Below are 16,923 nucleotides of genomic sequence, written 5' to 3' on the forward strand. Positions count from 1 at the left end.
CATCGCAAGCGCGTTGCCGACCCAATCCCCAATCCCCCCAGGAGCTCTGGTCACCTTACTCACCAACAGGAACACAATACTGCTTGAAAACAGTATTATTTAGCTGTGATCTTCTGTAAGGTCGAGGTACTACCCCAGTCGGGCTGCTCCATATTTTGAGCAGGAAATTCCTGCTGTGCCCTACCTCAGTTGAACTAAATAACTAAATAATAAACTAAATATTGTTTTAATTATAATTTTATTATTAGAGTAAATATACAATTAATGAATTAAGTATTTTGTGAATATTTCAAGTGCGTACCTGTTACCATTTATTGATAACGAGCAAAAATAGGCAAAAAAATCACGTTTGTTGTACCCCCTTAATTTTTAATTTTATTTTGTTTGCAGTATTCGTAGTTATTGCGGCAACAGAAATACATAATTTGTGAAAATTTCAACTGTAGCTATCGCGGTTCTTGAGATACATCCTGGTGACAGAAAAACGGGTGGACAGACAGCGAAGTCTTAGTAATAGGGTCCCGTTTTTATCAGTAAAGAAAACATTTTAGTAGTATAATGGTATAATTGAATTTTCTTTTTAGTATTTTTAGTAAATTTTAAAGATTCCGTTAGCTAGGTTTATAAAATTTGAAACGGAGACATTGCTTCAAACAGTCAAACTTCTCAAACTTGTCTTTAACTCACAGAGTACAACTTAAATAAGTTGTACTGAGTAATACTTACAGAAACTTTAACTTGAAACTAGGCATGATCGATATTAGAAAAACATCGATGTTGACATCGAATAGCATAATCGAAAGCCCAACATCGATGCTCGATATTTATCCGAAACTAAACATCGACGTTGGATAACATCAATGATTTTTACATTAATAATTTACAAAGAAATAAAATGCAGTGAAATAGTTCGAAATAGGGATGATCGATATTAGAAAAGCATCGAGAGTAAAGAAACTATTGGAACAGCTTACTCTGGTTATCATCGTTTACGTCATCGGTGATATCTAGTGTATAATATTTAAACTTAATATAACCCAGCACGCCAGATGGCCCTAAAGATTATATTGAATTATTGACGTTCCCATATTTTATTCTCAAAATATCGATGTGTCCATATTATCGAAGTCCAAACATCGATGTCAAAACATCGATGTTTTTTCACCATCGATGAATATCGATCATCCCTACTTGAAACCACCATAACCTATAAAAATGTTGTAAGTTTGTAGCACAGAGTATAGTAATACTTACAGAAAGTTTATAGTAACTGTTTGTTGTTGTTTCCTAAAATTTAAATATATCAATAAAACAATGTTTGACATTAAGACTTATATATTTATATCTAAAATTTTACTACTTATTCAATGTAATAGTGATTTCGATTCTTGCTATAAAGATGAATCTAGTAATGAAAACGATAATAAATACAGTAAAGGTTACTAACTTTTGTTTAACATAATTTATCTATTTTGTTGTAAAACGTCAATTAAAATTTAGTGTAAGAACATTTGGTTATATATTTCAAGTCATATACTGGTCATTATTTAAGTCAATCTTAATTTTCAGGAGTAAATGAATGGACTTCGAAAATAAGTAATTTAATACAGTCTGAAGTACAAGCTCACGAGCCTTGCGTTAGAACAAACTGTAGTTGTCATAAGAATGTAATAGAAAAAGATTTAGAACCATTTAGTGGTGGAATTACGAAAGAGATGTGTGAACATGCTGCAACTAAGGGCACAAAGTATCAGGTATATCATTTTTACCTTCTATAGATTGAATTGCTAGTGATTTGCTGACATTAATTTACAGATATATCCATCCTGTTTTATATCTTCTGATGGTTTTATCGGATCTTCATCAAATTTAATAGTTTACTTGTGTAGCATGTAACTTGTATCTAAAGACCTATTAAAAAAGTGTACAAATTATAATTAAATATTACTACGACTTTTGGTTTTATGATTACATATATTATAATAAACAATGATTTACATATATTCAATTAACATTATTGTTTTGTACTTTCTTTTGTGTCTTAAAAATTAATGTGTCAAACATCAATATGATAAATTACTCATTAATGAAATATATATTCTCCTCAATCTCTTTCGTGTATTCTCCACTCTATATGACATTGGGGGAATCAGCCGTGCTCTACTGGCACAACTGGAAGCCATTAAGCCAATCAATATATTCTGCCGAATAAATGTCTTTTTTAATTTTTAACTTTTCTAATTATTACTTTAGATTATAAATGGTAAATTATACCGCTCAAAGGACTGCCACTTTCCAGCTAGATGTGCTGGAATAGAACATTACCTTAAAATGCTTGCTCCTAAACTTCCCGATTTAGAATTGGCAATCAATACGAGGGACTGGCCCCAAGTCAACAGAGCGTGGGGTCATACAAAAGCACCAGTGTTTTCATTCAGTAAGGTTAACAATTTATATGATAGTCTTATTAAAAAATTAACTTTCTTAGTTAATTAATCAAAACTATTTTCATTGTAGACAAAAGATTATTATGATATAATGTATCCAACATGGAGTTTTTGGGAAGGTGGTCCAGCTATTCAATTATATCCTACTGGTATTGGTCGGTGGGATAAACATAGAACATCAATCTCTTCAGCTGCTAAAAAGTAAGAATAAATTGAACACGATAATGCTTTTTCCCTTTTGTTAACAAATTTAAAGATATTATTCGAATTTCCAGGTGGCCGTGGGAAAAAAAGGAAAAGAAAGTGTTTTTTCGAGGATCGAGGACTAGTGAGGAAAGAGATAGTTTAATTTTACTATCAAGATCTCATCCTAATTTAGTTGATGCACAGTATACTAAAAATCAAGCTTGGAAATCTGATGCTGTAAGTGCACTTTAAATCTGTCATTACAAAATAATATGTCAACTCCATGTGACAAATGATATAATGATAATTATAACTTAATATATGTGATGATATAATAGTTTTATAATAATTAATTTATGAAATTTATTGTTCTGTTGTTTCTTCAGGACACTCTTCATGCACCACCAGCCTCAGAAGTATCATTTGAAGATCATTGTAAATACAAATATCTGTTCAACTACAGAGGAGTTGCTGCCAGTTTTCGCTTCAAACATTTATTCCTTTGTAAATCATTAGTCTTTCATGTAGGTGATGAATGGTTGGAGTTCTTTTACCCATCTCTAAAACCTTGGGTTCATTATGTCCCAATTAGTACTAAAGCGACTAAAGAGGAAATATTGAAATATATAAATTATTTTAAAACTCATGACTCTCTGGCTAAGGAAATAGCAGAAAGAGGCTTTGAACACATTTGGAACAATCTTACTGACAATGATGTTAAATGTTACTGGCGAAAGTTACTTAAAAAATATGCAAAACTTTTAAAGTATAATGTTGCCAGAGATTATGATCTTAAGAAAATCTCTTAAATCAGGATTTATTGAGAATTTAAAGATTGTTGAGTACGAACGATTTTATTGACTAAACAAAGTATAATAGAGGTTAAAAAAATTTACAAACTAACAACTTCACTTAAACTATAGAATAAAATAATTGCATAAATTTCGTATTTGAGGTTAATAATTTTTAAAGCATCCAATATTAATGCTAGTTTAGAGAAGAAAATTGTGGAATGAAAAGACAGTACACACAGATAAAGCTAGAAAATACAATTTTCGAAGAATTATTTTAATTAATGACAATAAATTCAAGATTAAAGATGAGATCCATGAATATAAGATATAGCTAAAACTACTTAGATGAATCTCGAAATTTTTACGTTAGAATACTCTTTTAACTGAAGTCACGATCAGGGAACATGGCGGGTGCGACCAGGGTCCACACGTAGAGGCCTACGCAGAGCCACGACGATGTGATCTTGATCCACATAGACGCCACGTTTTCCTTTGATAGCTGGGAACTTGGACTGTTTGGACAAAAAAAAAAAAAAAACACATTAATAAATAATTGTCAAATAAATTGTTTTCTTGTTTTCGTCTATTTTTATTTAAAAAAATATAATTGGAATAAAAATAAAAGTGGTGATAACTTTTCTCTTTATAACATTCAATAGTTTTTAAAGAAATAATAACAATACACTTTACTGTAAATCAAAAACAGAAAAAATACATAGCAAAGAAAAAAAGCTTTTAACAAAGTGTCATTAAGTAATTAAGGGCTATCCTTATTGCCAAAAAGTGTAATCTTCAGACTTTAATATATATATATAATTAAATGATTACATACTTGTACCAGTTGGTGAGTGTCATCATGATATACAGAGTGGCCAATGCAAACACAATGTGGAAGAAGGTCCAGGAGTAGGCGACGCCATCCCCCTCGTTGTCAAACACCTTGGTCTCCTCTTGGCCCGCCTCGCCGCCGTCGCCCTCTATGGAATCATAACCTGCGCTCAATGAGCGTACCGACATGCAACTATTAGCTTTCTGCCAAGCGGACTAACAATAGGTTTACATGCTACGGCTAGCTAAGACGGGCACATTAATAAATATATCTAATAAATAATATGTTGATTACATATTGTGAATTGGTACCAAACTTGCATCTGTAAATTAAAATTTTTGTTTTTCTACCGTCGTGAGATCGTCAAGTCGCGGTGCGGTACGCAAACGAAATATTAAAAATTTCCGGTCTTTTTACACCACTCTATGGAAAAAATCTCATAAAACATGGACAAATGCAGACCGAATTCTTATACAGGGTTATGAGATCTATGAGAATTTGGTTTGCATTTATCCATATTTTATGAGATTTTTTTTTCCATCAGGGATACAATCACAAAAATACGGCGATGTATACAAACGGTTGGATCACGGTTTGAAGACAACTATGTACGGGACCGAAACAACTCGAATATTATAACATTGGTTGTTATATAATTTTCAATATGTTTATAATTGCTAACGTAACTTTTATTTTTTAGTAGATATTAATGTATTATGTTAAAAAAAAAAACGTGAAAATTATATGTATGGTATAATATAACTTCAATTATTCAAAAATGTTATTGATCCTTGAATTTACATTTTATTTTAATGAAGCTAATAATAATGCATTGAAATGCAAAAAAAAATAAATAGATAAATAGACACGAAACTGCAATACTGATGAGATTATAAAGGCTATAAAGCTGCGAGCATTTTGTAAAAAAAAAATGTCTTAAATGATTCAGGCCAGTGCTAGTAGTGTAATATGAAAAATGCATTCATTAATTATGTTGGAAGATGATGAATTTATTACAATGGTATAAGTCAGACACACTGCTAATATAATGCATAATGTGTAAATTTGCTTTAGCAATTTCATTTTAGGTGTTAAAGTCAACAGATCCACCACCAGCCTATTATTACTAACAATGCCCAGTAAGACAATCTAAGGGTATGTGTACTATCTTTCGCTACATTACCTTCGTTAGCAATGAGCCCTCCTTGGCCTGCGTCGCGTTGCACAGCGTTATGATCCCGGAGAGTGTATCACGAGTTAGTATATCAAATAAAATAGTTTCAATATTTTATATAAAAATGACATGGGTACCAAGAGATACTCTTGATCAATGTATTTATGAGTTATAGATTATTGTGTCATAGTTATATAAAATGTATTTGAAAACGAGGGTAGAAGTTAAAAATCGTTAAATATTTCAGTTATTGAATGATTGTTTCGAAATAGAAATCGACACATTCGACAGGATCCATGATTCATCATTATTAACAGTAATTTAAGGATGACGTAAATTGTGTTTACGACTCATCTTATTGACATTGTTAATGTAACGTTACATGTTTAAAAATATTTTATTAAACTTGCTATGACTGTTCATGGTGTTGTTGGTTTCAAAACTGTGTAATAAATTTTGACCAGAACCTTGATTATATCTCGCAACACACTCATAGGTAATAACGATACACATGCTCTTTATAATCGAGCAAACTTTCATTTCTTGAATTTAATACTTTTACGAACTCTAAAGAGATCAACAAACTTTTTATTTTTATTAATAACGTATATTTACCTGCAGCACCTTCCTTGGCCAGAATATGTTCTGACATAGTTAATTTCGACGAAGAAGAAGCTGTTCGCACACAAGAGTAGAGAACGCTGCATACCCATATTACAAGACTGATGATAGACTGCTTATCGAATGATGACTGCCAAAGAAATAATTCAAATATTAATATAATATAATGCAAAGTGCGACTAGAGTTCACTATATAGGAAATAAAAAGAAAATACATAATTCTATTTTACCATTACAAATTAGTTGATTAACTAATCAATTGTGAAGTATATTTTTAATACAATTTAGAATCAGTGATAAAAGATTAAGGTCTCTTTCACTAATACATATATATAATATGCATTGCGTTCAAAATTTATCGATTAGAATATTTTGATAATTCATGAGTAGTAACTGAAAGTTTATTGTGATTGATGTTTATGCAGTTAATAATAATTGTCTAAAACTGGACATTTTGTAAGACCAATCAAGCAATAAGTTGAAGCTGTTACGTTAAATTTGTTTGTGAATTACTTAGTCTTAACCAAAAAAAAAAAAAAAACCTAAAGCAATACTGTAGACAGTGGAAGAGAACCTCACATTGTTTTAAATATAGATTTAAACTATCCGGAGACGACTAACTCTCTATAAACTTCTAAATAGTTTACACGGTATTTGCAGTCTTTTCAGGAATTTGAACTATAGAACTATTATCTAGTATCTAGAAAAGCTACGCTTGAGTGTGATATGTGTACTAAATATATGCAAAAATACTATTATAATGAATATATGTAAAAATACTATTTTAATAAATAAAATATTCAAATCCATAATTTAGAGCTACTTGCTTCTTGAAAATTCATGCAAAATAATACCTTTACCTATAAAGTATAAGGACAGAGACAAAGGAGCTAAATACGTATCATAAATAGTTATTGTTAGTAAACTTATCTATATGTATGGTAAATTTATTAGTTAATTTCACATGATTATTGTTATTACAGAGTAATAGTGATAATTTTGTGTAAAAGGTGTTATGTATTGCAACAAGACAATATGGAAATGTTTAAAAATAGGAAACCAAGTCAGTGCTTTGTCACATTGTATACATACCCAATAAATATCTTCTGTAGTGTCCTGGTTATGCGTGATAAATATAATGTAAAGTACATTCGAATAAAATATAGATTTTTATTCAGTAATATATGTCAAATAAATAATACATATTATGTATATTGTAATAAATACATGAAGGGTTAACGATACTAGAGGGCGTTAGTAGTCCATTGAATCGCGCAAGTGTTTAATTTACTGTGAAGCTATAAGTAATTATGGTTCTTAATTTAATAAATTAAGAACCTACCGATTTGAAAAATTCTTTATAATTTTTCTAAATCGCCGTCAACTCGCGTTGATATCGCGATCAAATAAGTTGACTCTACCGATATTTCGGTATTACTCATTTTGGACTTTGTTCTAACTTCTACTGAAATCCAACCTTATTCTGAATTTTTGGAAATTCAACCGATTTCACACTTTAAGCAGCAAAAGCCATACAATGCATAAGCTTTCAGTACATTTTATTGAATCTTTTCAGTTTCATATTTTATGAAGCATAGGAAGCCTAAACGAATTTCATTGAAAATTGTATTTTTTGCCATATACCGACTTTGGGTGCAAATATACCGATTTTAGTGGACCACTGTACGGATTTCGCACTATGAGGTCTGAGACCCCTTTTTGTGGTTTGTATAGATTCTGACACACGCTATTAAGCAACAGAATTATTGTCTATAAAGGTAAATCTATTTAACAAGTCGAGTCAAAAGAATTGGTAAATTGTAAATTGGTGCCACAGACAGAAAATAATTTAAATGTTTATATTTTTTTTTTGCTCAAGGATTTAAATATTTTATAGTAATACTATTCCTTAAAAAAAACCAATAAGTATAGTTTACAATATGGAGTAATTCATGTGTATAGCTAATATCAATTGAGAATTTCGAAACTAGTAAATCTCAATATTTTTTTTTAATAACTAACACACTAATTGGTATATTTGTCCTTACCTGATTTGTTTCGGAGATACTGGCATTACATTCACCAGCTGAGTTAGACAGAGCAGACCAAGTGAGATACATCACATAAAGAGATACAACAGCAGATTGTAGGAGACCGGAGCGCGGTTGGTGTTCTTGAACTGACGGTAAGATGGAGATGGCACTCGCGCCCACCACGAGAATGAGATTGAACGAAATGAAAAACTTGGACAGATCACATCCATCAGGCTGCAATGAAAACAAATAATTATAAAATGTATTAAATGTTCGAGTTGTTAGAAAGAAACAGCAAGCCTAGCATAGAGCTGCGCAGGTGATCATACTCATAATTTGTGTGTATGATAGTATAATAAATAAAAAAATGTCATTTTTTTAGACTGTAATCGATGTTTCATGAGTTAAACATAGTTTGATAGTAATTTTAAATTTATATGTGTGTTTAGATACGCATGTACAGCGTGTCTTTTATGTACAAAGTAGAATGGTCAATGGCATCGAGTATTATTTTTTACTTTTACCTAATTATCGTTATCAAGGTTAACTAAAGAATCTATACATACAAAATAAATTGTAACCAGTCGACGTCAGTATGAGATATCTTTTATGAAGTCAATAGTAACCAAAACAATAATGTCTGTCTGTATATTTATCGTGTCATTTCGACAAATTGGTAGCACTTAGGTTGTATGAGGTTGATATAGTCGTGATCCTGAAGGTCTTACTTAAAATCTGGTGTAAGTTTTATTTTATCAGGATCCCCAACTAAATTTGGTGTCATTATTTTATGAACAATTGTACATAAATCCTTCAATTTGTACACACATTTAACCTGGGTAAAACAGTGGAACACAACTAGTTAATTATAAATGTTTTTCCTTACCTTAGTATAGTAAACATAAAGAAGAACAATCCCAGTGAGTGTAAGTGCATAACATGTCAACATTGCGAGTAACAAAGCAGAGTACCAACCACGAGATTGTGATTCTTCATAGTTTGCTGTAAAAAAAGTTATGAACTATACATTAATTGCATAATTAATTGTATACGAATTTCTCTCTGATTTATCAAAGTAAGAGCTTTTTACTAAATGAGTATGACTATTTTATGGTTTAAGTTTCTAGATTCTAAAGGGGTTTTTCATTGGCAAATACCTTATACCATAATACAGAGTATAAATTATTCTTCTTATACTGTAATTTCTTTTTGTAAATTCCAACAAATTTAAAGGTGGGTAACATTCTGGGTACATTATTTTATTTCATAAATCTATTAGAAAGGCTTAAAATATACTTACAAACCCATTTTTCAGCCCACGAGTGAGCAAAATCAATTATCAGTATAAGTTGGATGACAATGAAACAAAAGCCACCTATCATTCCAAACACCATCCAAGTTGAGGCGAATTGTCCTTCAGGTATAAAGAACGCGCCAATGATGCCTCCGATAACAACCAAGTATTTGATACCCCAGAATCTAAAATATTATAACTATATGTATAGTTTTAACTAAAGCAAAAATAATTTTTATTACAATTACCTCACAGAATCAAGTAAATTCCATACTACTTCTTTTTACTCAAACTCCTTCTCTGTTAAAGCTGTACAACTTTAAAACACTCTTCCCCTTTCTATTAGGCAAGCTCAATCTCTATTCTGTTTTAAAAAATATCTAAAGGCTCATTTTTTATCCCAAAAATAACTGTTAAATATCATCTCTGAAATATATTATGTAGTATTTGTGTATGTATGAAGTAATGTGTATTGTGTAATATGTGTGTATATATATGTATTATATGTGTATATATATGTATTATTTGTAGTATATTTACTTATTTTTATATCATATAACTTGTAAACTCCATGCCAATCCACTTCTCATTTTATATGCCCTGTCCTATACCCTAAGGCTGTCTGGAAGAAATCACTCTTAGTGATAAGACCGCCTTTGTACATATTTCTTCGTATGTATCCCTTTTTGTAACGTTTCTTTGTAGTGTACAATAAAGAGTATTTATTATTATTAAATTTGATTCAATCAATCATCATCATTACAGCCTATACAGTCCACTGCTGAACATAGGCCTCCACATGTTGACGCCAAAAATTAAGTGAACTCATGTGTTTTGCCCATAGTCACCACGCTGGGCAGGCGGGTTGATGACCGCAGTACTGGCTTTGTCGCACCGAAGACGCTGCTGCCCGTCTTCGGCCTGTGTATTTCAAAGCCAGCAGTTGGATGGTTATCCCGCCATCGGTCGGCTTCTTAAGTTCCAAGGTGGTTGTGGAACCTTGTTATCCCTTAGTCGCCTCTTACGACACCCACGGGAAGAGAGGGGGTGGCTAAATTCTTTAGTGCCGTAGCCACACAGCTACACACACAGCTACAGCTTAAATTTGATTGCGATTCTTAAAATTATGTTTTCAGTCATGATTTTTTTAATAATTTTAAATATACATCAAATATATGTACATAAATATATGTAATTATAATCACCCATTTTGAATGCCAGCTCGTGGATCCTTTGATGATTTTACTCCTATCATTAATAGCGCCATGAGAATAAAGAATAGACATGTTGCAAAACAAATCCTGAAAAAAAAAGATTCATCATTAACAAAATTTTCAAAAGACAACTAAAAAAAGTTAAATATATATATATATGTGTATGTATATAATATATGTATATGTTATATATATACAGCATTGAATAATTTTCACATAGCTGATAAATTATTTCAGTTTGACTTTGGAATAAAGATCAATTTTCTAGCTTTTCCACCTTTCACCAGTTTCACATATTTGGTTTTGAAGTACCCCCAATAAATTATACAATTTTTTATTTATTTGAACAAGCTGATCCATATACTTGCAAATTGGTTTCGTCAGACTCTTTTTTAGCTATCTTATGTTAGAAATAAATTTGAAGACAAATTAAATAGCTTTGTTGTTGCATTAGTCCCACTAATAAGTGCTAATGTATAGTATAAAATATAAAAAAAGTATAAGAACTTACTCCAATCAATAACCCTTAAATTGATATTAAAATGATATAAACACATGATGTTATATCTTTTGACACATAGTTTATTTTTCAAACTTAAAAGTACTTTGAAATATACTAATTAATAACAAACCTGTATACTGCCAAATAGCCAACAGCTTGATCACAGTCAACTTTAAAGGTTCCCGGTACTATTCCTGTCGAATTTTGACAAAATGGTACCTAAAATAAAAGAAAATATTTTTATTTTATTCCATCTTATTTTAATAACATTCAAAATGCTACGCATTAATCACTTTACTACACATTAATCAACTTATTTAATTTATTTTAAAGAATAATTATTTAGTCAATTGAAATTTAATAAAATAAAAACATATGACTTACCTTTTTCATTTGGTCATGTAATCCTGGTGCTAAAGTAACACATGCCACTACCATTACCAAAAGAAGCATGAGAGTGTACATGAGGCGTGTAGAAGTAGAGTTGGAGCATGATGGACATGCTGAACAACACAAAGAGCAAGCAGCACTGCCGCAGCAGCATGCCAGCTGTAAATATTAAATGAATTTCATTTTAACACATTCACTCTGGGGCAGGCCCATATTGGCTCACTACAGTACTTGCGGCTGGTGAGTATGGTAAAAACTATATAAACAGATTTCTTCTACCTTGACAGGCTGCTGTAATCCTGCTACCGCACCAGATGAAAGTTTATAATATTTTAGTGCGACTAAACATGTTAATGAGTTAATCAGTATTTTAATAACACATAACTGACTTATGTCATTAATTTTTGAAAATAAATTTACTATAATGTACCGATAATTGTTAATATTTAAGATTTTCAATATGTCTACTAATATTATCATAAACAAATGTACTTCAATGACTTTAACAAGTTATATTATTACTGCTATGTTGTAACAAGAAAAAATGAGGTTTCATTTCAATGTTGTGTAACTATTAACATACTCTACAAAATATAAGAAACTAATACCAGACTTGATATACAATATTCGAAATACATTTATAATTAATTAATTTTACATTTCAATCACAATAACCAAATGGAGCTAGAGCATGAATGCAATTTAAATTTTCAGATAGGTATTGCAAGACTATTTTTAGGACATCCAGAAAGTTATCTTAAAATATACTTGATGTTTTTACAAAACACAAATGATACAAATTAATTGAGATCTTTGTATACTTTATCTTATTTACAGAACTGGGTGTTCTTTATAATCATAGTATCAATAACAATAAAAAAATTTCTACTGTATTGAGGTCATAGCTGTCTATAATCTATATAAAATCAATATTTTATCTTTTTCCTTACACGAGATTACGATATTTCAAGAAATGGTATCATATATCACCTTGTTTTTATATACTATAATGACGTTTAATGTTCTCGAAATATATTATATTTGCAAACAAAGAATTATTGATTTATCATACCTGAGCTGCTGAACAAAGTCCTAAAACTGCACCCATTGTATTTGAAGATCAAAATAGGTAGTCATAAAAACTCAATACTTTTTTTACCTATTATTTGCAAAAAATTGAGAGACTGAAATCAGAAATACACGACTAACATTTTACTGAAAGCGAAAACAATTTTATACATTCTGACAATTTTGACATTCACATTTAGAGTTGCTAGCTTATATCGAGCATAAACAAAATTACTTTACCAGCAAACTCAACGTTTGACTCATTTGCCTGAAAAACTTGCTCCTCCATTTGTGCCTTGTGAGTCTATGAGAACAGTATCCTTATTTTATTTTTTCTTTATTATCTATTTTATCGAGACTTCACTTCAGCCTAATACAGTCCACAGCTGGACATAGGCTTTGTCACGCCAAAGATGCTGCTGACCGTCCTCAGGGCTGTGTAAGGGTTGTCGTTTGTCGTTTGTGACAAAACCAAAGCTCCAGGGGGCCCAGCTCTATGTTGCTTTCTCCCGTGTAAGTCAGCCAACCAAATTTTTATCCATGTTCCGAATCAGTTAACCCTAGAAGCCCAATCATATTTTGTTATCCAAAAAGCCCAATCATAGGTCAAATTTACCCACATCGGTAAATACCACATATAACTTACTTTTTCTGTTAAATTTATTATTTTTTAACCTTATTTATTTATATCAACTATTTAGGAAATGAAAAAAGTATAATTATAATAATATTTCTTTTTTAGACTTTGTAAAAACAACTATAACTAATTAATATAAAAATTTGGTACAAAAAGAGATCCTTTCGGTTTTTTTCCTTCTTTTAAACTAAAAATATAAAAAAATTAAAACAAAATATTTTTTTCTACTAACAAATCAATCTTTTATAATAATGAAATAGTTTAATATAATACTTATTTATTTATAAGCACTTTTCACACACATCAATATTGTGCTCACGACATATTGCCTTTTTGCATTTTATGCACTGTGAATTTGTTTTCCGCCCTTTTTATAGGAACAATATCCACAGTTACGACGCTTTTTCGGTTCTGGTTGTTCTGGGACGTCCTCTGGTACTGGTTGCGGCTCATTTTGAATAACATTCATTATATTTTCACGTACTGAACGTTTTAAAGTAGGGGCTTCCAGCCGCTGTTGCATCCATGGCGTAGTCAACTCTGTGCTAATTTTTTTGATGAAGTTCTTGCGACTTAATGGTTTTTCTTTTCTCGAAAGCTTGTTGTGGCAGTAAATAATATAAGAATTTACAAAAGACATATTAAGCATGCCGTAAAAAACAGTCATAGGCCACCGATTTGTCTTCCTGTTTGTCGACATCGAGGAACACATTTGATCGAAGGAATCGACACCTCCTTTTGTTTGATTATAAAATAATATAATGTCTGGCTTTCCATTAGTATTGTCAACTACGCCGTCTTCGTCACACGATGATAAGAGGTACACCATCTTAGATGACTTGGGTTTATAAGATACTAAGGTCAACGGACCATCGAAACAAAATATAGACGATCCCACGGGGCGAGAACGCGTATTTTTTAACGCTTCTGGAATTTCCCTTTTATTTGATCGTATAGTTCCAACCATTGTCAAATTATATGGACTTTTTAGTAAGGTTTTTGCCAGTGGTACGGAAGTGAACCAATTGTCACACGTAATATTTCGATTACTACCGTGTACTGTTTTTGTCAACTCCTTAACATAAAACTCGCCAAGAGGAAGGCCATTCGTTTTAGTACTCTTACCAATGTAAGGTATCGCATTTACCATATACTTTGTTGCAGCGTCACATAACATTGGGAATTTTATTCCATATTTATTAGGCTTATTCGGTATATACATCCGAAATGGACATCTACCTCGAAAACCTAATAACTGTTCATCTACCGTTAAGTTTGTTCCTGGTGTATAGTTCAACCTGCATTGATCGATGAAAATATCCCATACCTTTCTAACAGGTAAAAAAGCATCATCTTGTCTAAGAGTCGCCCGTAATGACTTGTCATCCATTCTTAGACATCGTAGTAAAAACTCAAACCTTTCTTTACTCATTACGCTAACGTATCGAGTACCAGAGAATGAAGCATCGAATAACTCATCGGTAGACAAGTGGTTGTCCTTCATTACAGCCGTCAATGCAAGTATTCCTATAAGCGCCCAAATCTCTGTGACATTAGTATTTCTGTAACTTGCTGAAATCTCTTTTATATTTACACGTTTCCGTAGCATTTCTTCATTAGTCTATTGCACTATCTCTTCTATGATCTCTTCTATGATTTCGTCTGTGATGAAAAGTTGAAAACAAAGTAACGGTTCGACGATATTCCGGCACATTCGAGTGGGTCCTCTGTTTGTACGTACTATATTAATTGAAGAAGTCCTCCCGCTCGATCTACCTTTCACAGTACTCCAAACATGGTTATTCTTTGAACGTAATGAACGGTATGGTAATACAATGATTCTGTTTGATGATGAGTGAGGTATATCTGTAGTAGTTGATTTAATAGACGCATTTTCATTTTGAACAGCCTCTTGGCTAACTGGCTGGCTTGAACACTCAACGTAGTCAACTACCTCGTCTTCCACATCACTTATATCTTCTTCTTCTGAGTTTGGTTTGCGCACTCGTAGGATCCCGTCCAACGTGGGGTTCTCACCGAGAGCCATATAAGTAGGTCTCGGCAAGGACCTCCGCCACGGGCTCCCACGGGGGGTCACCGGTTAGAGCAGTAGCTGCAGCCCGCGATACCGTACGGTATTCCCGGACCACCCTCACCGCGATGAACCTTTGCGAAGACCGCAATGCGGCCTTATTCCTCGCAGTGAGGCGATCCGCCCAAACCGGGGCACCGTACGTCGTCATACTCCGGTAGACTTCGGAGCTATAGATGCCTACAGGCGGCGCTGGGTCCTACGAGTTTCGGAAGGAGTCAGCCAGTTAATTTGTTGCTTGTTATGATTTATGACACTAAAATGTTTCTATAGGTTGTCATAAAACTTGATTACAGGAAAATATTAAAACATTTTTGTTTAATCTAAAGTTTATATTTGTAAATTTATATCAATTATTAACATGAACAAATAAATATAAGGTCATAGAGTTGTTCCATACAATATTTGGATTGATTAATTTCTATTTATTTTTAATTACGTGAATATTAAACATAATAATAAAATAAATTTTACTTGCCAATATTATAAACTGCCGATATTTTATTTCTGAAAGCGGTAATTGCAGGATCGAAATAATGCCACAAAAATACTAATATCTGTTATATATTTTTCAAGACATAAATTTATTCTAAAATTAATTGAGGTATAATAATTTAGACAACTAGTCTATTCAAAGGAGTTTGACATTTCTGTTTTTGTAAAATGTGTAACATTTGTATTCATGAGTACCTACCTATGTAGTTATTTGTTTAACAGTTGATTTGTATGTGGTACATAAAATAATATCTGCATTTATTAGGTATTATAGAGAGCTCTGAGCGCACTATTTGATAAGTTTACAAAACTTTTACATATGTTATGTACACAATCATAATATTACGCTTATTATGGTTTACTATAATGGTTATAATCATACGAAACTTCATAAACAATTTAATTAAGAATTATTAACAAAAACATTTCAATATAATATCTATATTTCTAAAATTAATAATTTGGAACACATTCTGGACCTTCGCATTAGGTACAATATAAAATAACATCGTCTATTCTATAGCGATCTCTTTAAATTAATATACACGCTCACATTCAACATTAAGTTATAAATAATAATCTAGAATATTAATAAATATGTAGAATTATTAATATCACAGTAGATCAACTGCCAGCTAGTTTCTACCTTTCCTTAGTTACTTAACTTTTATGTTTTGCACGTCTGTTAAAAAAATATTAGCTACTATTGATTTTATACTCAGTTGATATATAATAAAAAATATAGTAATGTGAAGGTCTGAGCTGACAGTGGCGGTAAAAACTGCTGTGATATTGACAACGTGAAAATACTCTTACATATCCGTTCGAAGTAAAACGTTTGAAACAATACCCTTTGATTGATCATAACTTTAAACCTTAAACCTAATGGTAACCATAAAACTGATGTGTCGATGATATGCTAGCATTGAAAGAAATGTGCATATCACCAAGTCAGAGGCATTAAACTAAACATAACGTAACTAAACGAAAACTTGGAGTTACATATTGTAGCACTGTATTTAAACGTAGCGATACACAAATTTAAATATATTTTTTAAAATCATGTTGGAATGGCAGAATACCATCGCATAGTTTTAGTGTAAAAACAGTAATAGTTGTTATTGTTACATAACAACAATTTTAACAA

General features: G+C 31.5%; 3 protein-coding genes across 5 annotated transcripts; 1 reads left to right on the forward strand and 2 right to left on the reverse strand.

Moving 5' to 3' along the window:
* The first annotated feature begins 1,272 nt into the window (after positions 1 to 1,272).
* LOC123664389 (O-glucosyltransferase rumi homolog) lies at positions 1,273 to 4,005 on the forward strand. Its single transcript, XM_045598938.1, has 6 exons — positions 1,273 to 1,438; positions 1,570 to 1,754; positions 2,254 to 2,442; positions 2,518 to 2,648; positions 2,723 to 2,870; positions 3,020 to 4,005. The coding sequence occupies exons 1-6, from the start codon at positions 1,315 to 1,317 to the stop codon at positions 3,440 to 3,442; spliced, it is 1,200 nt and encodes a 399-aa protein (XP_045454894.1). The 5' UTR covers positions 1,273 to 1,314; the 3' UTR covers positions 3,443 to 4,005.
* On the reverse strand, positions 3,472 to 12,607 carry LOC123664370 (probable serine incorporator). Of its 3 annotated transcripts, XM_045598917.1 has the most exons (11): positions 12,557 to 12,607; positions 11,479 to 11,643; positions 11,225 to 11,313; positions 10,584 to 10,679; positions 9,385 to 9,563; positions 8,971 to 9,086; positions 8,100 to 8,318; positions 6,046 to 6,181; positions 5,440 to 5,466; positions 4,260 to 4,404; positions 3,472 to 3,939 (listed from the first exon to the last, which is right to left on the reverse strand). In XM_045598917.1, exons 1-11 carry the CDS (start codon positions 12,590 to 12,592, stop codon positions 3,807 to 3,809), a joined length of 1,341 nt encoding a protein of 446 aa, XP_045454873.1. In that variant the 5' UTR covers positions 12,593 to 12,607; the 3' UTR covers positions 3,472 to 3,806. The 3 variants fall into 3 exon arrangements, with proteins under 3 accessions (XP_045454873.1, XP_045454884.1, XP_045454880.1); XM_045598928.1 differs by lacking the exon at positions 5,440 to 5,466; XM_045598924.1 differs by lacking the exon at positions 5,440 to 5,466 and having other exon boundaries at positions 4,260 to 4,419.
* A 922-nt stretch (positions 12,608 to 13,529) lies between these two features.
* Positions 13,530 to 14,798, reverse strand: LOC123659368 (piggyBac transposable element-derived protein 4-like). The gene has a single exon (XM_045594588.1). The coding sequence runs from the start codon at positions 14,796 to 14,798 to the stop codon at positions 13,530 to 13,532; it is 1,269 nt and encodes a 422-aa protein (XP_045450544.1).
* Between the last annotated feature and the right edge of the window lie 2,125 nt (positions 14,799 to 16,923).

Source organism: Melitaea cinxia, chromosome 2 (genome assembly GCF_905220565.1).
Source record: "Melitaea cinxia chromosome 2, ilMelCinx1.1, whole genome shotgun sequence".
Classification (NCBI taxonomy): domain Eukaryota; kingdom Metazoa; phylum Arthropoda; class Insecta; order Lepidoptera; family Nymphalidae; genus Melitaea; species Melitaea cinxia.

Bases quoted from the DNA above. Each gene is read 5' to 3' on its own strand.
- LOC123659368 (XM_045594588.1), bottom strand. From the start codon at position 14,798: ATGCTACGGAAACGTGTAAATATAAAAGAGATTTCAGCAAGTTACAGA.
- LOC123664389 (XM_045598938.1), top strand. From the start codon at position 1,315: ATGTTTGACATTAAGACTTATATATTTATATCTAAAATTTTACTACTT. The intron at 2,649-2,722 runs GTAAGAATAAAT...TCGAATTTCCAG, and splicing joins ATCTCTTCAGCTGCTAAAAA to GTGGCCGTGGGAAAAAAAGG. The intron at 2,871-3,019 runs GTAAGTGCACTT...TTGTTTCTTCAG, and splicing joins AAGCTTGGAAATCTGATGCT to GACACTCTTCATGCACCACC.
- LOC123664370 (XM_045598917.1), bottom strand. From the start codon at position 12,592: ATGGGTGCAGTTTTAGGACTTTGTTCAGCAGCTCAG. The intron at 11,314-11,478 runs GTAAGTCATATG...CTTTTATTTTAG, and splicing joins TACATGACCAAATGAAAAAG to GTACCATTTTGTCAAAATTC. The intron at 6,182-8,099 runs GTAAGGACAAAT...TTTCTTTGGCAG, and splicing joins GTATCTCCGAAACAAATCAG to TCATCATTCGATAAGCAGTC.